The sequence below is a fragment of the Dendrobates tinctorius genome, unplaced genomic scaffold (assembly GCF_039654945.1).
Source record: "Dendrobates tinctorius isolate UK_male_01 unplaced genomic scaffold, ASM3965494v1 ptg000014l, whole genome shotgun sequence".
Classification (NCBI taxonomy): domain Eukaryota; kingdom Metazoa; phylum Chordata; class Amphibia; order Anura; family Dendrobatidae; genus Dendrobates; species Dendrobates tinctorius.
Window position 1 is genome coordinate 14,145,109 of NW_027361682.1, and position 21,591 is coordinate 14,166,699.

Genomic DNA, 21,591 nt, shown 5'->3' on the forward strand with positions numbered 1-21,591 from the left:
AATTACACGTGTACATTAGCACATGGAAAGCAGACGGCAGGGTAAGCGCTTCTCACATTCATGTGACACACTCACCTGTATATCTGACTCTCAATAGTTAATTCCTGCACCCACAGGGGTAAGCGTTGAAAGAGCCAATCTATATCTGGAATGTGGGGTCCAACAAACACACCCCCATCAGCTTCCCTCTTCAAAATTTACCATCTATGTATTGCCGCTGATTGATCATCAGGGGTGAGCCCTCAACAGATCCAATATTAATTTACATTAACCAATCAGAACACATGTAAGTTATCTTTAATTTATTTGCATAAAATGTCTCATCACATGTACATATATTTACATCTGTAACCCAAACACCAGCACAGTGTTATGCTCATCAGAAAGATATTGCTTGGAAAGAAAAAGCGCAGCGTCTCTTGCAGCACATGGTGCACACAGGGAACTTATCTCCTCCGCTCCACCATAAAGAGCGGATAGGAATCCCCAGAGCAGCAATCATACAGGGGTCTCTACCAGACCCAGACCAGCATCCATATCAGTTAACCCAATGTGATGGGGAGAGTTAAAAAAAAAAGAAAAAAAAAAGATTCCGAGAGAAAAATCATCAGCGGAAATTAGACAAAGTAACCGGCGTCTTCTCGCCGGTAGAGTATGATCCGCTCTGTGCAAGTGTCAGGGGAAGATTATGTCTCTGTTTTCGATTCCCTGGAAAAGGTCTGAAAAACACAGAAAACAATGCAGTACATTAAAAAATTAAAAATAATGGATATTATGTGCTATGCCCGACCAAAGGATTCTCTGGCCCATCCTCGAAAAAGGTGAAATATTGATCTTAGAGATAACCACACTGCAGTTGTATTTTGGTGTCGGTAGTATGGCTGCAATTCCAGCTCTATACCCAAACTTACAGCATCAGAGGCATATGCATGTGTTGTGTGGGCCCAATCACATCCATATTTATGGCATCAGTGTTAATAGGATCCAAAAGATTCATGCAATCCCAGTCTGGCTTTCACTTTGTTACTCCGTGGAAGTCAGACCAGTGCAGCGTGAGCTTCCTCCTCCAGCACTTATGTCTTGGCATCTCCAGTGATTACCAAGCCCCTCGCGATGTCACAACTGATCACCACTCACCTGTCTAAGAAACTGGCCTCCAAAGTAATTGGTGGCGATGCTGGTCAGGTTCTTCGGTGAGCCCACTTTACATTTGATGTAGCCGTAAAGATTTGCACCCTGAAGAGAGACCCCCATGATAACCACAGCCTGGGAGAGAAGATGTGTACTGTTCATTAATGATGTCCAATATAAACCGTGTGCCCACATATATTTATAGCAATTGGAGACGCTACAAAAGTTATGCTCATTAATGTTAAGTCTCTGTATTTTGTTGTCGCACGCAAATGTAAAGAATTATACACACACACGCACTCACTAACCCCTTGGTGACATCTACCGTACATGGACAACAGATGTGTGTAGTGTAATGAACCATAGAACAATGTTACCAGATATTTCTACCCCAAAGTGAACATCAAAAAAATCCCAGACAAAATTTTAGCACTTTTTTTTTTTTTATTTAGCCATAACTCATTTGTGGCCGATTTTTCAATACTGTCTAAGGCATCATTGAAAACTACAAGTCGCGCTGCAAAAAAACCCCAAAAAAACACAAGTCCTCAAATGACTAGATATATGGAAATTTAAAGTTGTAATAGCTCTTGGATGATGAGAAAAAAAAAAAAAAAAAGTAAAAGAAGAAACTGAACAGATTTTATACCAAAAATCACTGCAAAGTGGCACATTTCTTGATAAATAAATTGCTGCTGAAAAAGTTTTCTGCTACAATTTAATAGGAAACCTCCCACCACTCAAATTTGCTATCTTCTGACATCCCAAGAGGATGTCCACATGGGTCAGATGGTGTACAATGATGTGCAATCATTGTCAGCGATATTTGGGGTGCTGTGACCAATGTAGGACACTCACCAGCCATTTTACTTTCAAAGAAATCAAAGCAGTGAAGGCAAAGATCACCCAAATAATGGGGCAGGAGACGAGGCCGAGCCAGAAGATGCGCGACTCTGCTTCAGACGATTTCTTTCCTGTCTTGAGAAGTGAGAGATGGATCATTAGTTACAGTGATGCGTACAACGGTGACAGGTAAGTATCTGCAGTGAGAATTAGGCCTTACTTTCCTGGATTCATACACCCAGTGACTCTTCCCATCGTCATCCACTTGGTTCCACCATCTCAGCCCCACCAGTAACCTGCCGGTGATGTTCTGCAAGTGAGAGAGATCGATTACATGTGGAAGCTTATGAGGAGCGTTTACACTGACAGTTCTCCGAGATCTTCAGTTTATCGATCAGCTTGTGAAAAATCACATACAAGTGAATGGCTTCATAGACCTTCACGAGTACGAGTGCCTTCCATGAAAAATACAGATAGCACTCGTACACGAAACTCTGATGTTTGGATGAGGTCTATTATTTATCTGTCAACAAAGACAGATCAGGGCTTGTGTTTTTTATCTTTTTCTTTTACAGAATGGAGTTGTATTGAAGACACCGTTCATTTTACCTTACAATGTATTGAAAAACAGAGCAATTACACCATTGTGCTTTTGGATGTGCTTTTACAGCATTCATTGTTCAGTAAAAATAACTGAGGTAACATGAATCTTCAGTCAGTACAATTATGGCGATACTAAACAAGTAGAGATTTTTTAAAATTATTTTAAAAAGTTTAATATAAAAAAGTTAAGAACTTTGTAAAAAAAAAAAAAAAAAAAAAAAGTGGTTTAGTGTCGCCATTTACTGAGACTCGTAATAACTATTTTTGTGTTGATGGATGTGTGGGGGCTTGCCTTTAGATTTGATTTGTATCAATTTGGGGTACATACAACATTTTGATAGCAGTAATAGACAATACCAGTTCTTTTTCTTTACGTATAGGTTAATTAATATTATATTTTCACAGATTGGACTTTTACGGACTCTGTGGCAGAGCTGTAGAGTCAGTAATCCAATCCTCACACTCCTCATCTTCCCTGACTTCCACCTCTGACCCTACAGCACTGGTCACTACTGCGCCTGTACATAAAGTGCAGCACAGATTTATTTAAAGGGAATCTGTCACCCCTTTTTAGTGATATCATGTAAAGATATCACCCAATTGTGCGTCCCCTAAGGGTTCTTTTAGGATTTTGTATTCGCCCCCAACCCCGCACCTTTGATGCAAAAATACTTTTATGTTGGTGAAGAGGTATGCAAATCGCCGCGGTCCGGTCCGATGGGTGGGGCTTATTTGCCTTCTTTCCCCCCCCCCTCCTTGGCTTGCTGAGCGTAATCTTCATCTGTGAATATCACAGATAACGTTGTTTGCCGCGCTTGCGCATTCAAAGAGGCCTCTGGCGCCTGCGCAGTATGCTTTGCCCAACTGTGGGCGAAGCATATAAGTGGTACTGCGCATGCGCCGGTATTTTCCAGCCCGGTCTATGCCCCGGAGGTGTTCACATGCAGGACACAGTTCCGTGGCATAAACCACACTGGAAAATACCGGCTTATGCGCAGTACCACTTATATGCTTCGCCCACAGTTGGGCAAAGCATACTGCGCAGGCGCCAGAGGCCTCTTTGAATGCGCAAGCGCGGCACACAACGTTATCTGTGATATTCACAGATGAAGAGTACGCTCAGCAAGCCTGGGGGGGGGAAGCCGACTAAGGCCTGTTTCACACTTACGTTTTTTGTGTCAGTAGTCATCCGCCAAAAAGGCGGAGAACGGATCCGTAGCCGTGGAAACACCAACGGGGGCCACCGGACCGTTGATGAGAGAAAAGTTAAAGGAACCGCGCTGAAATAAAAAATACCGCCGATGTCGCGGGAAGAGGCTGGGCTATCACGGGAATGTCTGCGAAGAAGAGGCCGGGCTATCGCGGGAAAAGGGCGTGTTATAACGGGAAGAGGCCGGGCTATCGCGGGAATGTCCGCGAAGAAGAGGCCGGGCTATTGCGGGAATGTCCGCAAAGAAGAGGCCAGGCTATTGCGGGAATGTCCGCAAAGAAGAGGCCGGGCTATTGCGGGAATGTCCGCAAAGAAGAGGCCGGGCTATTGCGGGAATGTCCGCAAAGAAGAGGCCGGGCTATTGCGGGAATGTCCGCAAAGAAGAGGCCGGGCTATTGCGGGAATGTCCGCAAAGAAGAGGCCGGGCTATTGCGGGAATGTCCGCAAAGAAGAGGCCGGGCTATTGCGGGAATGTCCGCAAAGAAGAGGCCGGGCTATTGCGGGAATGTCCGCAAAGAAGAGGCCGGGCTATTGCGGGAATGTCCGCAAAGAAGAGGCCGGGCTATTGCGGGAATGTCCGCAAAGAAGAGGCCGGGCTATTGCGGGAATGTCCGCAAAGAAGAGGCCGGGCTATTGCGGGAATGTCCGCAAAGAAGAGGCCGGGCTATCGCGGGAATGTCCGCAAAGAAGAGGCCGGGCTATTGCGGGAATGTCCGCAAAGAAGAGGCCGGGCTATCGCGGGAATGTCCGCAAAGAAGAGGCCGGGCTATCGCGGGAATGTCCGCAAAAGAAGAGGCCGGGCTATCGCGGGAATGTCCGCAAAGAAGAGGCCGGGCTATCGCGGGAACAGGCCGGGCTATCGCGGGAAGAAGCCGGGCTATTGCGGGAATGTCCGCAAAGAAGACGCCGGGCTATCGCGGGAACAGGCCGGGCTATCGCGGGAATGTCCGCGAAGAAGAGGCCGGGCTATTGCGGGAATGTCCGCGAAGAGGCCAGGCTATTGCGGGAATGTCCGCAAAGAAGAGGCCGGGCTATTGCGGGAATGTCCGCAAAGAAGAGGCCGGGCTATTGCGGGAATGTCCGCAAAGAAGAGGCCGGGCTATTGCGGGAATGTCCGCAAAGAAGAGGCCGGGCTATTGCGGGAATGTCCGCAAAGAAGAGGCCGGGCTATTGCGGGAATGTCCGCAAAGAAGAGGCCGGGCTATTGCGGGAATGTCCGCAAAGAAGAGGCCGAGCTATTGCGGGAATGTCCGCAAAGAAGAGGCCGGGCTATCGCGGGAACAGGCCGGGCTATCGCGGGAAGAAGCCGGGCTATCGCGGGAATGTCCGCGAAGAAGAGGGCGGGCTATCGCGGGAATGTCAGCGGCAAATGGTCGTGATGAAGATGTCGGGTCGCCGCAATGTCGTTTGGGATATCGGCAGTCACGCTGTGAAGAGAGAGTTTTGTCCAGCAGCCACATTGGATTTAGGGTTAAATCTCTAGCGAAAGGCAAAAATGTGGATCCGGCCACCAAAAAAACGTTGCATTGTCCGTCCTGTGATGTCAGCGGATGCCAAAATTTTGGCGGATCCGCAGAAATACGGATGGGACGGACAACCATCAGTCAAAATCCATCGATAATGCAAGTCAATGGGGAAAAAAACGGATCCGCCAAGAAAAATGGTGGATCCGTTTTTTTTGCAAAACGGCAGATTTTGACTGATGGTGAAAAACTGATGTGTGAAACAGGCCTAAGCCACGCCCATCGGACAGCGGCGATTTGCATACCTCTTCAACATAACAAAGGTATTTTTGCATCAAAAGTGCGGGGTCGGGTGGGGGGGGGTGGGGAATAAAAAAATCCTAAAAGAATCCTTAGGGGACGCACAATTGGGGGATATCTTTACATGATATCACTAAAAAGGGGTGACAGATTCCCTTTAAACTAAAGACCGAGATCCTTAGATCAGGAACAGTACAGGCATTTATAGGGCATTTCATAACTTTCCCAAATTATTATGAAAACATTTACATCACATCCTGCATTGTACTACTGTAACCAATTTATTAGATATATTATGAGCAAGAGTCGATCCATTTTATACCGACCTCCACCAAAATTAACACCAACTCCACAGCCCTGCTCGGGAATATTAAACATTTATTTTCGTTTGTTTTTTTAATTGGGAAAAGAGAGTATGTTTTGAACTTGTAAAACTTTTAAACAACTTAAAATTTTCACTGTATATATTTTAGTCCCTTTGAGGGACTTGATCCTGCATTTGATCGATTGTACTATACAGTTGTGGCCAAAAGTATTGACACCCCTGCAGTTCTGTCAGATAATACTCAGTTTCTTCCTGAAAATGATTGCAAACACAAATTCTTTGGTATTATTATCTTCATTTAATTTGTCCTAAAGCCAAATTGGATATAATTCCACACCAAACATAAAAAAGAGGGTGGACAAAAGTATTGGCACTGTTCGAAAAATCATGTGATGCTTCTCTAATTTGAGTAATTAACAGCACCTAACAGGTGTTGGCAATAACTAAATCACACTTGCAGCCAGTTGACATGGATTAAAGTTGACTCAACCTCTGTCCTGTGTCCTTGTGTGTACCACATTGGTCTTCTTTCTTTTCTCCATTGTCTGAGGACTTGAGAAACCAAATTGTGAGGAAGCATGAGCAATCTCAAGGCTACAAGTCCATCTCCAAAGACCTGAATGTTCCTGTGTCTACCGTGCGCAGTGTCATCAAGAAGTTTAAAGCCCATGGCACTGTGGCTAACCTCCCTAGATGTGGACGGAAAAGAAAAATTGACAAGAGATTTCAATGCAAGATTGTGCGGATGTTGGATAAAGAACCTCGACTAACATCCAAACAAGTTCAAGGTGCCCTGCAGTCCGAGGGTAAAACAGTGTCAACCCGTACTATCCGTCGGTGTCTGAATGAAAAGGGACTGTATGGTAGGAGACCCAGGAAGACCCCACTTCTTACCCCGAGACATAAAAAAGCCAGGCTGGAGTTTGCCAAAACATATCTGAAAAAGCCTAAAACGTTTTGGAAGAATGTTCTCTGGTCAGATGAGACAAAAGTAGAGCTTTTTGGGCAAAGGCATCAACATAGAGTTTACAGGAGAAAAAAAGAGGCATTCAAAGAAAAGAACACGGTCCCTACAGTCAAATATGGCGGAGGTTCCCTGATGTTTTGGGGTTGCTTTGCTGCCTCTGGCACTGGACTGCTTGACCGTGTGCATGGCTTTATGAAGTCTGAAGACTACCAACAAATTTGGCAGCATAATGTAGGGCCTAGTGTGAGAAAGCTGGGTCTCCCTCAGAGGTCATGGGTCTTCCAGCAGGACAATGACCCAAAACACACTTCAAAAAGCACTAGAAAATGGTTTGAGCGAAAGCACTGGAGACTTCTAAGGTGGCCAGTAATGAGTTCAGACCTGAATCCCATAGAACACCTGTGGAGAGATCTAAAAATGGCAGTTTGGAGAAGGCACCCTTCAAATATCAGGGACCTGGAGCAGTTTGCCAAAGAAGAATGGTCTAAAATTCCAGCAGAGCATTGTAAGAAACTCATTGATGGTTACCGGAAGCGGTTGGTCGCAGTTATTTTGGCTAAAGGTTGTGCAACCAAGTATTAGGCTGAGGGTGCCAATACTTTTGTCTGGCCCATTTTTGGAGTTTTGTGTGAAATGATCAATTTTTTGCTTCATTCTCTTTTGTGTTTTTTCATTTAAGACAAATTAAATGAAGATAATAATAACAAAGAATTTGTGTTTGCAATCATTTTCAGGAAGAAACTGAGTATTATCTGACAGAATTGCAGGGGTGTCAATACTTTTGGCCACAACTGTATACTGTGCGTACGGTAATCACAACCACTTGAATGTTGTCAGAAGATCGACATTGGCACAGAAATAGTTAAACAGCAGCTATCAGAGCCATATCCGGTCGCTGTTGTCAGAGACATATGCCAACACCTGTTCTGAGTGCCGAGCCCCCTCCGTACACAAGAGGCTATATGTACGTCTTTCATAGGGAATATGTTAAAATAAAAAGAAACCAAACAAAATATTAGTAAAAAGCATTACACTTCCTTATAAAAGGAGTAAAAAAACCACAGCGACAGAGGTCGCACTCCACATATGCGCTGCTGCACACAGATCCCAGGACAATATCCAGGCATCTTGTCTCATTGAGGTGTCATTACACAAGGCAGAACATAGAACCGTTCTCTAAACCAGTTCTGATGAGTTCCAATCTGGGATTGAAAACGTTTAACAATTGTCACCTGGATATTAATAAATAGAATCTTTTACTGCAAAAAAATTTTTCAGTGACAAGTTTTCTCTCTGCGGATAAGACGGGCTGGATACCTTACTTGAGCACCAATACTTCATACTGTATGAGTACCGTGTTTCTCTATATAGATCTAGGAATCAGGAAAAATGTCAGTTAAGACCACAAAAAAATAATCCATCACCCAGCCCCAGATCCTGAAAAATGGTGGAGTCTTGGAAAACAGCGAAAAAACAAAAGATTTTTCATACAAATTTTGGATTTTTTTTCTCTTCACCATTTACCGATTCTTCAGACTAAAAGACGCATGTTTTTCCCTCCAAAAATGTGGATTGTGTCTTATAGTCCTGATGTATCTGCTCTGGCTATGGATGGGGAACTGCAGCCGTGGAGCAGCAGGTCACTGGAGGCAGCAGCTGGCTGCTGCAGCTAACTCCTGTGTCCACTGTTAAAGAGAAATGAATATTCACTGCTCTTTAATAGCAGACACTTGTTAACCGCAGGCGCCGGCTTCCTGCAGCTGCTGGGCTTTCACTTAAGGGAATGAATATTCACTGCTCTCCACTCCCATAGGCGTGGATAGCAGTGAATATTTATTGATCTTAAATAGCGGGACCAGGAGCAGTAGCCACTGGCTCCTGCGCAATCACGTGTTGCCGCTATTAAAGAGAAAGAATATTCACTGCTCAACATTGAATATGCGTTTCCTTTAGTAGCATGCACACGTCAACGACCGGCAGCTGCAGGATGCCGGCGGCTGTGGCTAACACTGTGCCCGCTATTAAAGATCGGTGAATATTTACTACTCCACACGCCCATGGTTCTGGTGTGGGGAGCAGTAAGTATTCTGGTAGCTGTCCTCTGCTTGTAGGCACCGCATAGCGTCCCTGCCAAGCGCTATTTACAAGCTTAAATCAGTTGCTGGTATCGGAACAGGAAGCTGCAAGGGAGCGCAGGGAAGGCAAGTAGAATGGTTTATGTTTTTTATGTTTTTCTGATGGGGGCCATGCCTACCAGGTTAGGGAAGAGGGGGGCCCACGCCGATCGGGATGAGGATGGACCATGCCTACTAGGATAGAGATAAGGGGAGGGACCATGCCTACCAGGATAGGGATAAGGGGGGTACCATACCTACCAGGATAGGGATGAGGGGAGACCATGCATACCTGAATTGGAGTGATATATACTGCTCAAAGAAATAAAGGGAACACAAACAGCCTGTTGCAAATGGAATAGTGTTCCCTTTATTTTTTTTGAGCAGTATATATTCTAGGATAGGGGATATTAGTATAGAATTGACCACTAGAGTTGAGCGGCAAACTATAGCGCTTACTGAATAAGCTACAGCAAGACCCCAGACACATGGAGCGCACCGGCTGATCAGCGCCACAACTTCTTGTGTCGTGGCAGTGTCACTGTCACAGCACATGCATGGAGAGCCCAACACACAGGCTCTCCATGCATGGGCTATAACACAGCCGTGACACATGCAGCTGCGGCGCCGATCAGCCGACATGCTCCATGTATCTGGGTTCCCGCTGTAGCTTATTCGGTAAGCGCTATAGCTTGCCGAATAAGTGAGGACCCAAACAAATTCGCTCAACTCTATTAACCACATTTTTTGCTTACATTTTTTTACTAATTTCCTTCTCTAAAACATGGGTGTGTCTTATGGTCTGATGCATCTTATAGTCCGAAAAATACCATAAATTAAAAAAAAAATAACCTATACACGTTTGGCATCTGCATACTCGTAATGACCGTGGAGAATCATATTACCAGGTCAGTTTCAGCATTTCGTGAACATGGTAAATTAAATTTAAAAAAAAATTCGGAATTGAAGTTTTTTTTTGCAATGTCAACGCACTTGGAATTTTTTTTTCCCCATTTTCCAGTACGCTATATGACAAAATAAATGTTGTCACTCAAAAGTACAACTCGTCACACAAAACAAAAAGACGTCAAAATAAAAAAATGTTATGGCTCTGAGAAGGGGCGCAAATAACAAAATCACCCAGGTAGAATAAAAAGGTGGTTTGTTTTTTTCCTTCTCACACCCAATCTATATCCACTCACCTTCACTGCCCAGAAGTCGCAGGACAGCAGCAGAATAATGGTCACCATGCAGGCAATGAAGCTTGAGGAGACGAGATCGCACAGGAGATACACAATTATGGCGCTCACTCGAAAAAACAGATGGAAAAACGAAGCAATGGGATGCCTAACGGAAAAACAGACCTGTTATAATAAAATACAGATGAGACACAGAACAAGATTATATCCTGGTTGTTACGGTAAGTGCACACCTTGCGGATATCACCGCAGCGAATTTGGACCCGCAGCAGTTTTCCATGCGGTGTACAATTCCATGTAAACCTATGGAAAACAAAAACCGCTGTGCACATGCTGCGGACAATTCCGCGCAGTAAAGCAGCGGTTTATTTTCCACAGCATGTCAATTCTTTGTGCGGATTCCGCAGCGCTTTTACACCTACTCCATTATAGGAATCCGCAGGTGTAAAAACGCAGGCGAAATCCGCACAAAATTTGCAGAAAACTCGCAGGTAAAACGCAGGTCATTTTACCTGCGGATTCTGCAGAATCCGCGCGGAAAAATCCACAATGGAATCCGCAACGTGTGCACATACCCAAAGTGATGTGGAAGGAGGAGCAGCTGTAACCTGCCACTATTGTTCCTTGGCTTCCGCACCTGTGGTGGGGATGTGTGACCGACGGGGCATTACAACTCGCCAGGCGGGCTAATCAAAAGAGGAGTGGGCAGATGCCATTGGGTAAAAAGCCGGTTTGCATGGTCCCCGTCCAGAAATCACAATTACTTATGTGTCCTGCAAATCGAATGTCACCATCTTTTATCAATAACCCTTTTTTGATGCCACCATTTTTCTTTTTTATTCCAGCTATTAAATCAGATTCATAATCCATATTTTTTGCATATTTTTCTGTTGACCTAACCTTGGGACGAGATTGATTTTTGCAATTGTATCTTTTAAAAGACACCATTCACTTTAAAACATGGATTTTTGTGAGAACTCACAGTAAAATCCTTTTCTCCGAGACGCTCATTGGGGGACACAGACTGTGGGTGTATGCTTCTGCCGCTAGGAGGCTGACACTAAGTGAAAAAAAGAGGTTAGCTCCTCCTCCACAGTATACACTCTCACCCCTATTGCGGGCGGAAATCAGTTTGGTGCCAAAGCAGGAGGACAACAAAATCAGCCTTAATACAGGTACAACATTTCCAACGAAAAACACCACCCCTATATCAAACAAGTAAACATATATTAATTTAAACAAGAGCCAACTGGCTAATAGGGTGGGTGCTGTGTCCCCCAATGAGCGTCTCGGAGAAAAGGATTTTACTGTGATTTCTCACAAAAATTCATGTTTCTCCTTCGCCTCATTGGGGGACACAGACTGTGGGACGTCCAAAAACAGTCCCAGGGTGGGAGATTGACTCACCGATCCAAGCTACATGCACCTCTTGTTTAAAGGTGCGCCACCGCTGCTTGGAGGATCCTTCTACCCAGGCTCGCATCCGCTGAGGCCTGAGTATGGATATTGTAATGTTTGGCAAATGTGTGCAGGCTGGACCAGGTTGCTGCCTTGCAAACCTGTTCCGTCGAAGCTTGATGCCGAAGCGCCCAAGAGGCGCCCACAGCCCGAGTAGAGTGCGCTCCAATCCCTGCTGGAATCGGCGTACCTCTAATGCGGTAGGACTCCTGAATAGTCAAACAAATCCATCTGGCTATGGTCGATTTTGAGGCGAGTCCCTTCCTGCGCTCTTCGGGGAGCACGAACAGCGTGTCCATCTGACGAAAGGGCGCCGTCCGCGACACGTACCTCCGGAGGGCTCTTACCAGGTCTAATGTGTGAAGAGCCTTTTTCACACGGTGCACCGGAGCTGACTAACTGAAAAAAACCCTATTAAAATATAACTTTTATTAAGTACAAAAATAACAATATAAAATTGCACAGATGTCCCCTATGATAAAGCCTAGTAAAAAACGGGCTATTGTATTGCTGGAAAGAGATAAGGTATAGCAGTCAAACCAAATCTAACCAGCTGAATCTGCCAATACAATCATGTGGTCAGAAAAACCTGAATCATAGCAGTTAAAAACTGCACAATACTATTATAGCCCAAAAACGGGAAAAAAAAAAGGGGGAAATGGACATAAAGATATATAAAAATTGATAATACGTGCTACCATCTGATAACAATTTCACTCAGCCGATGTGAAGAAAAGAGTGACCTGGCCCTATACAAAATGACTATCTGAACACCTACCTAGGTGCGGAGGTTGGCACCCTAAGAAAGACGAGAATGGCGCCCCAGCTCGTGCGATGGCTATCCCTAATCTCCTATATCATCCTATAAGACGACAGATTAGAAACAGAGGGCTAGATGGCCTGTATCCATTTGCTTAGAATATCTTCATGAATGCAGTAAAGTAGATTTATACAATCATATATGCATGTGAGGAAAGGTAGAAAGTCCAGACAGTCTGAATAGATGCATAACACTCACACACAGTAGAACCAGTTACATATAAATTTGTAGCAAATTATGCCCTTTCCCAAAACCACTATGTTATGTATATGAAGAATATATAAAAATTGTCACATCAAGTACCCAGATAAAAAACTGCCTATTAGACACAATGATGAATCAACGGTAGGTAAACAGGGACGGCTTATCTGATAACAAATTGTCAGAAATCATGAAAGCAAACAAAAGACACCACTGAATGTACCAGATTTTCAAGTCTCAGTGTAAATTAGTAGGGGTGCTACAGCCACTCCAGATATCAGATATATATCGTACCCCTAGTTTAAATCACCAGATACTGACAATAAGCCCATTCATGGGGAAAACAAAACAAAACAAAACAGTACTTATCTGTGAATATATACTCCTTCATAATAATATCCATAAGGTCCATGATAACATCATTCCTCAGATATAGTCCGCACACTCAACGCGTTTCCCCCTACTGCGGGTTCATCAGGAGAGATGCATATTGGTCAGAGCGGTCTGGCAGTGGAGACTAATCCAATTGATGAGGCTGGACAAAAAGAAGGCAAGACAACATCCTCATTAATGTGAAATGAGGACACGACCTTCGGGAGAAAAGGAGGGGCTGGTCTGAGCACCACCTTATCCTTATGGAAAGTGAGGAAAGGAGCTCGGCAGGATAGGGCCGCCAGCTCAGAGACCCGCCTGATAGAAGTGATGGCCACCAGGAAAACCACTTTCCAGGAAAGGTACCTCAGAGACACATCCTGCAGTGGTTCAAATGGAGCTTCCTGCAGAACACTTAGTACCAGGTTAAGGTCCCAGGCATCCATAGGCGCCCTATAGGGAGGTACCAAATGGGAGACTCCCTGGATAAAAGTCTTCACCTGCAAATTGGTAGCAATTCTGCGCTGGAACAGAACGGATAAGGCCAATATTTGTCTCCTGAGGGAACTCGGGGCCAAGCCGGAGTCTAGGCCCAACTGGAGAAAAGCTAAGATGTTGGGGATCGAGAATCTCAGCGGAGAAACACCACGGCCTCGACACCAAGCGAAGAACACCTTCCAGGTGTGGTGGTAAACTCGTGCCGAAGCAGGCTTCCGGGCGCTAATCATTGTAGCGACCACCTTGCTCCCGAACCCTGCCTGGGTTAGAATCCAAGATTTAAACGGCCATGCCGTCAAACACAGGGCCCCTGAGTTCGGGTGGCAAATCGGCCCTTGAGAAAGTAGATCCGGGCGCTCTAGTAGACGCCAAGGGACGTTGGCGAGTAGCAGCATTAGATCTGCGTACCACGTGCGACGGGGCCAATCTGGGGCGAGCAGGATCGCCGGCACACCTTCCGTCTTGATCTTCTTGACGACTCTCGGAAGTAGTGGCAGCGAGGGAAAAAGATATGGGAGGCGAAACTGGTTCCATGGCAGAACCAACGCATCCACCGCGGTAGCCTGAGGGTCCCTGGCCCGAGCGACATATGTGGGCACCTTGGCGTTCACTCTGGAAGCCATCAGGCCCACATCCGGTGTTCCCCACCGCTGACAAATCTGCTGGAAGATTTGGGGGATGTAGAAACCACTCTCCCGACGCAAGACCCTCCCGGCTGAGAAAGTCTGCTGCCCAGTTTTCCACACCCGGGATGTGAACTGCTGAAATCACCGAGTGATTTGCTTTGGCCCACTGAAAAACATGCCCTACCTCGCGCATGGTTGCTCTGCTGCGAGTGCCCCGTTGGTGATTTATGTAAGCCACTGCCGTGGCGTTGTCCGATTGAATTCGGACAGGGCGGCCTGCTAGGAGGTGATGAAACTTCTGGAGTGCCAGCCGAATTGCTCGTATCTCCAATAAATTGATCGCCTCCTGTGGCGACCACCGTCCCTGGGTTGTGTGGTGGTGAAACACCGCTCCCCAGCCGAAGAGACTGGCGTCAGTTGTCACCACCAGCCAATGGTCTGGGGGAAATGGTTTCCCCTGGGTCAGAGAGGAACTGGTTATCCACCATCCGAGAGACTGTCTGATCTGAGAGGACAGACGACACTGCCGATCGAGCGTGAAAGGGTTCTTGTCCCAAGCTGACAGGAGGGCGTGCTGCAGGGGGCGAAGATGGAACTGGGCGAAAGGTATCGCTTCCATTGCTGCCACCATACTTCCTAGAATCCTCATGCCAGATCGGATGGTATGAGAGACAGGTTGGCGAAGTGCCCGGACTCCCTGCCGGAGAGCCAGTACCTTTACCTGAGGGAGAATCACCAACCCTCGGCAAGTGTCGAAGATCATTCCCAAGAAGGAGATCTTCTGAGCTGGCAAAAGGGATGACTTCTTCACATTGACCAACCACCCTAAGTGGGCAAGAGTATCCAGCGTGATGCTGACATTTTCCTCACATGCCCGTATTGAAGGGCCTTTGACCAAGAGGTCGTCCAGATAAGGTAAGACGACTATGCCTCGAAAATGCAGTATGGCCATGACAACTGCCATAACCTTTGTGAACACTCTGGGAGCCGTGGCTAGCCCGAAGGGTAGCGCTACGAACTGAAAATGTTGATCGTTGATGGCGAAGTGTAGGAACCTCTGATGAGGAGGAAAAATGGGAATATGCAGATATGCATCTTGGATGTCTATTGAGGCCAAGTATTCTCCCTGCTCCATGGCCGATATGACTGAACTGAGAGAGACTCCATCCGAAAATGTCTGATCCTGACGAATCTGTTCAGAAGCTTCAGGTCCAACACAGGCCTGACCGACCCGTCCTTTTTGGGAACCGCAAAGAGGTTGGAATAGAATCCCTGAGCTCTTTCGTGTTCCGGCACTGGAATAATGACTCCGTTGTGCTGGAGCGATTTGATGGCTCCCAATAGAGCTCTTGCCTGGGCATCTACCCTGAGAAGCCGGGAAAGAAAAAAAACGTCTTGGAGGGCATCTGACAAATTCTAATTTGTAACCCGAGTACACCAATTCTTCTACCCATGCGTCGTGAGCGACGTTGGCCCAGACTTGGTGAAACCAGAGTAGGCGGCCGCCCACCCTGCTGGTGTCGTCTGGTAAAGGCCTCAAGTCATTGTCATTTGGCTGATGATCTTTGGGATCTGGATCCTCTCGATCTGGCCTGTTGAGCACGCATTCTTCCCAATGAGTTGGCTCTATACGAGACCTGCAGCTCCCTATCCTGGTTGGGGCGGCCTGAGGCGGCGGAATTGGGCCCTGTAGTCCACCCGGGGTTGCGAAAGGCCCAAAAATGTGCATGAAAAGGGTGACGAAAAAACGGTTTGACCTTTTGTTGAGGGAGAAACTCACTCTTTCCTCCTGTGGAGTCGGAGATAAGTTGGTCCAACATTTCCCCAAATAGGCAGCCGCACTGATAAGGCAGGGAAGTCAAGCACTTCTTAGAAGTAGAATCGGCTCGCCACGTCCTCAACCACAGGGCTCTTCTGATAGAGATTGCATTAGCAGCAGCAAATGCCGAACAATTGGCCGCATCCAAAGACGCATTAATTATATAGTCTCCGGCCATCGCCATCTGACCTGCGACCTCCGAAATCTCTGCAGGTAGATCCTGTTCCTGCGCGATCTTGTTTAATGTTTCTGACCATGATATCATGGCCTTAGCTACCCAAGTTGCTGCGAACGAGGGAGCGAGTGCAGACCCTGACGCCTCATATACTGACCGAGCTAAGCTCTCAATAAGGCGGTCCGTGGGATCCTTAATCGAGGAAACACTAGAGACAGATAACAGGGTCTTAGTGGCCAGGCGTGAAACCGGCGGATCCACTATCGGGGATTCCATCCATTTTTTACGGAGGTTCGGAGCAAACGGATACCTTGTTTCGAGTGTTTTTTGGACATTCTCTATTCCGCTGCACTATGTCCTCAAACTCAGGGTGAGAGGAAAAAATTTGGTGCGGACGCTTCACTCGCTTAAATGCCACCTTATGCCCCGTAGCCACTGCGGGAACATCCTTAATCCCCAGGGTCTGATTGACGGCTTCTATGAGGCTGTCCACTGTTTAACGTGACCCTGGAGGATCCAGGTCAAGGGGCTCATCTGAGTCGCAATCCGAGGTCTGCTCGCTATCAACCACTGGTGACGGGGAGCAAGAAGCAGAGCTTACGGATGCCAAGGCACCGGATGGACTGGGCGACACCGTGTGGATTTGTTTCCTCCGGGTCTGCCTGGAGTGAGAGCGGCCCCTGCAGGCCGGAGGATCTAGTGAGGTGGAGGTTCCTTCTAAAGACAGCGAGCCACAGTCCCTGCCCTTATTTGGGGCTTGAAGGGACTCTATTGCTCTCGTAAGCGACGCAATGGATTGTGACAGTGATCGGGCCCACTCCAGGGGATTTGACACATTGGTTGCGGTCGCAGGGGAGGGCTCCTGGGCACGTTCGGAATCGCAGGCTTCGCATAAACGCTTGCTCTGCGCCCGCGGAAACGCAGCCAGACAAGAGATGCATGCAGCGTAAAAGAACGTGTGCGTCTTTTCCTTCTCGGACGTACTGTATCTGTCCACTGCTGGGTCTATGGGGAGGAGGTAGCACCTCGTTTTTCCCTGTAGCGTGGCCTCTCGGGCACTTACCCCAGTCCTGCACCCCCCCCAAGTGGATCTTCCTTCAAATCGCACGCCGACATCTGCGGTGCGCGCCAGGCTGTGAAAACGGGCCTAGGGGCGGTACTTACGCTTTGCCGCGCTACGAAGCCAGGGCCTCGATTTCTTTTGTCGCCCAGTGCAGGGCGGGCGGAAGTGATGCGCGGTCCTGGGGGCGGGACTTCTGGCCATGGCATAGCTCCGACCGAAGCCGTGGCCTCAATTTTTCCCCCTACCCGACCGGGGGGTGGCGCTACTGATTGGTGCGGCATTCCAGGTTGCCGCCTGACGTATCCTCTGCATGGCTATCGCTGAGCCCGAAGACTTCCAGGAGCCCTCCCAGACCCTCTCTCCGATGATCCTCTTCCGCCTGCAGCGCAGGTATGTGAGGGGGTCTTTGACAAAAAAAAAAAAACAGATAGATGGAGCTAGGGTGCCTGCACCGTCCTAACCCCTTCAGGGGGTGAGGAGAGGGACCGTCCGCCACCTTGCAGCACCGCAGTCTGAGCATTGGTGGAGCAGTGGGGGCCGCACGGACTAGTCTTGTGCCTCTGTACAGCCCATGGTTTCAATACCTAGGGGTGGTTAGGGTAAAGTCCAGCATTGTGTCCCACGTCGCAGGAGAGGATACGTGGAGGCGATACTCTCACGTGCTCGCCCGTTGTTGGTTTGGGGAAATCGGACCCTTTCAATAGGATCCGTTGCCCCTGTCATATCTTCATGGGAAAAAGACAAAGAAAAGGTATGGAGAAAAACCAGACGTGTGCCTCCGTGGACACAAAGCAGAAAACTGATTTCCGCCCGCAATAGGGGCGAAGGTATATACTGCGGAGGAGGAGCTAACCTATTTTTTTCACTTAATGTCAGCCTCCTAGCGGCAGAAGCATACACCTACAGTCTCTGTGTCCCCCAATGAGGCGAAGGAGAAAAATTAGGATGTTTGTAATAACTAAATTAAAAAAAAAAAAAAAAAAAAAGTAATTTTTGCAGTACAAAATAAAAATGAGGCCACTAACCTTGTTCCAGGGGTCAGCACAATAACTCCGTGGCAATGCAAACTTCTCAGAAGTACATCAGGCAGTTACTAGGCCCCCATAGTAGCAAGTGCACACAATGGCTATAAATTTACATCAGGTGTCGCTAAGGGGTTAAAAGGCTTTGTAGGAACTTAAAAAGGAGATGAAAACAAGTTATTATCAATCCATAGGAGAGGTGATAACGTATTGATTAGCGGGGTGTCCGACCGCAGGACAGAATGTTAGAAATGGGGCCGCAGAACGTGCGCCAATCCCATCATACCCATGGGAAAGCTCGTTTTTTCCCTGCAGTCCCACAGAGAATGAATAAAGCTGCGGTCGGGCAACCAACATGATTCGTCATTTTGAAAAAGTTTCTTATTCTGTCAATTGGTGCAGTTACCAACATTCAGACCCCCACAATCAGTAAATCATACCCTATCCTGTGGATAAATGATAATTTCTTTGTTTAACTGGATAACTCCCTTTAACCCCTGCACACCAAGGCCATTTTCCATCTGTTCCTCCCCTTCTTCAAAGAGCCATAACTTTTTTTTCATTTTTCTGTTGTCAATTTGGCCTCATATGAGGCATTGTTTTATGCGGGATGAATTGTACTTTTGAACGACACCATTGATTTTACCATATAATGTACTGGAAAATGGGAAGAAAATTCCAAGTGCAGTTAAATAGCAAAAAAAGAAAAAAGAGTAATTCCAGAAGTATTTTGGGGGTCTTTTTATTTTCCATGTTCACTATATGGTAAAACTGACCTGCCATTATAATTCCCCAGGTCAAGACGAGTACGCAAATACCAAACATCTATAGGTTCATTTATATTTTAAAAAAATATTTATTTTTAACGAAAAAAAAAAAATCCAAAATTTGTGTGTTTGTCGCCATTTTCGGGATCTGGGTGACATTTAACGTTTTGACTGATACCATTTTGGGGTATATACTGTATATGATATTTTCATTGCCTCTCATTGCAATGTTGCGGCGGTCTCCTAAAGGACATGTGCATCCTAAAGGATATTACCCTGCGGATTTTTCCGCGCGGAGTTTGCTAAATCCGCAGGTAAAATGACCTGCGTTTTACCTGCGGATTTAGTGCAGATTTACTGCGGATTTTCTGCAGATTTCCACTGCGTTTACACCTGCGAATTCCTATAATGGAGCAGGTGTAAAACGCTGTGGAATCAGCACAAAAAATAGACATGCTGCGGAAATAGACCCACAGTGTTTATGCTGCGGATTTTTCCGCAGCATGTGCACAGCGTTTTTTGTTTTACATTGGATAAAATGGTACTGTACACCGCAGCAGATTCTGCTGCGGATCCGCAGGACCAAATCCGCTGCGGATCCGCAGTAAAATGCGCAACGTGTGCACATACCTTAAGAGTCTCGAAGCTTCAATCATTTAATCGCCTGCGTTATACATAGGGCTTCAGCCCTGCTATGGTATAGCAGAAATCACGATTTATGAATCCCGGTCACAAGCCAGCATTCACAGGAGATTCACAAGGATAGGCATGGGGGTCTTCTGCAGACTGCCAGCCATCATGACAACCTATCGGCTCCCCATGAAAACGTGATAGGAACCCCAATGGGTGGGTTTTGTGATGCGCTTCCGGCCGGCGTGTGTTAAATCCCACTGTCAGATACTGACAGAGGGACTTAACTGGTTAACAGCTGCGAGTGGATCTCTGATCCACCCGCAGCTATCAAGACACATGACAGCTGATCAGATATCATGTGCGGGGAAAGATGCGGGTTCAGCACCAGAGCCCGCATCAAACTTGGAGATACGAACTACAGCATATAAATATATATGTTGTTAACGGTTTATGATAGGCAGCACAGAGGCTCAGTGGTTAGCCTTGCAGCACTGGAGTCCTGGGTTCAAATCCCAACAAAGACAACATCTGCAAGGAGTTTGCATGTTCTCCCCGAGTTTGTGTGGGTTTCCTCCAGGTTCCTTCCACATTCTAAAGACATACTGATAGTGGATTTAGATTTTGAGCCCCATTGGTGACAGCGATGATAATGTGTGCAAACTGTAAAGCGCTGCGGAATATGTTGGCGCTATATAAAGAGATTATTATTATTGGCGTATTTCATGGTCCGTGTAGTGACCATGAGTCTCCCGCCCTGAACTTACAGCCTTGTCTGTGTCTACAAGGCTGTAATGGGGAGAGTCGCAGTCACTACACGGACCATCTGAACCCAGAGCTTTAGGACAAGTCATCAATAGCGGATGAGTGAATGGTTGACGTCTGTCCAGCTGAAGGAGCGTGCCGAGCTAAAAGTGACTGTTCACTTGTAGATGGAGTAATTTTCATTGCAAAACCAAAAAATAAATAAATGGCCGAATTGCAATAATTTGTCATAATTTTTTTTTTTCTTCTTGTTTCTCTCACTACATTTTACAGTAAAGTACACAGAAAAAGCAAGCCCTCACACGGCGATGCCAAAATTTCAGCCTCTATTTACCGTATTTTTTTCCTTTTGGAACCTCTAGAAGTTTCTTCGTCTGCGTCGAACAGAGAAACGTCCTCCGTCTCGTCGTTACTGTCCTGTGATGAGGAGGAGCGAATGTCACATTCACACTTTCGTAACTCAGATAAGTTGCTTTCTCTGGTAGTGAAATAAAAACCATGTGTAGAACTACAAGACCCAGCACGTGTAGCACATCACCTGACCAAACTTTGGTCCCCAGCGATTGCAGATGGGGAAAATGTCTGTCAAGTTTCCAGCTAGGAAACTACAAAATTTACCTCGTAGAATAAGAAAACGTGTCACATGACAACACAAACCGCCATGACAGCTGAAAATAACACCAGAACTACAACTACCAGCATGCATTGAGCGTCAGACGCAAGTTATAATGAAGATAAAGTAGGACGCTGAGCCCCCCAATACCGAAACCCCACTCCGAGGATGATAACTACAGCCCCCGATACTGCCATTACCTGCCGCATCATATCAGAGCAGGATCTCCGGTCACAGACACACGCTTCCGGTACACGACTCACTTCCGGTGTCCTCACCAGCTAGCGCGGTCCCGCAGGAGCCGTGAGCGCGCACCTGAAAAAAGCGGGAAAACTCCTCCTCCTTCCCTAGGAGCGGCCGTGACAGGAAAAAGGGATCATATTACACACAGTGCGGGGGTGACACAGCCTCCAACAGCGGGAGAAATGATATAATCCATACTGGCAACTTGTGAGAAAATCATGAGGTAAATGCCCTAGTGAGGCAGCAGATATCACATGGTGACATCCACCATCACGTTATCAAAATACATTTTTGTTTTTCCTCTCCTTTTTCGGAAAGATTTCTTATTTTTTTCATGACGAGTTGTCATCTTAAGTTTTTAGTT

The 21,591-nt window shown here is 46.6% G+C and overlaps 1 protein-coding gene across 3 annotated transcripts; it reads right to left on the reverse strand.

Annotated features, from left to right (window-relative positions):
• Positions 1-287: 287 nt before the first annotated feature.
• TVP23C (trans-golgi network vesicle protein 23 homolog C) lies at positions 288-21,340 on the reverse strand. 3 transcript variants are annotated; one of them, XM_073559637.1, is made up of 7 exons: positions 21,185-21,340; positions 20,706-20,788; positions 10,159-10,303; positions 2,195-2,284; positions 1,990-2,109; positions 1,138-1,266; positions 288-719 (listed from the first exon to the last, which is right to left on the reverse strand). In XM_073559637.1, the coding sequence occupies exons 1-7, from the start codon at positions 21,194-21,196 to the stop codon at positions 687-689; spliced, it is 612 nt and encodes a 203-aa protein (XP_073415738.1). In that variant the 5' UTR covers positions 21,197-21,340; the 3' UTR covers positions 288-686. The 3 variants fall into 3 exon arrangements, with proteins under 3 accessions (XP_073415738.1, XP_073415737.1, XP_073415739.1); XM_073559636.1 differs by lacking the exon at positions 21,185-21,340 and adding an exon at positions 20,910-21,164; XM_073559638.1 differs by lacking the exon at positions 21,185-21,340 and adding an exon at positions 20,990-21,009.
• Positions 21,341-21,591: the final 251 nt, after the last annotated feature.

What these genes read in the sequence shown, in the direction of transcription:
- TVP23C (XM_073559636.1), bottom strand. Translation starts at nt 21,077, where the DNA reads ATGCATGCTGGTAGTTGTAGTTCTGGTGTTATTTTCAGCTGTCATGGC. An exon ending in GGGTGTATGAATCCAGGAAA is followed by an intron (nt 2,110 to 2,194) that starts GTAAGGCCTAAT and finishes TCACTTCTCAAG; the next exon opens with ACAGGAAAGAAATCGTCTGA. An exon ending in GAGGCCAGTTTCTTAGACAG is followed by an intron (nt 720 to 1,137) that starts GTGAGTGGTGAT and finishes TGTGTTTTTCAG; the next exon opens with ACCTTTTCCAGGGAATCGAA.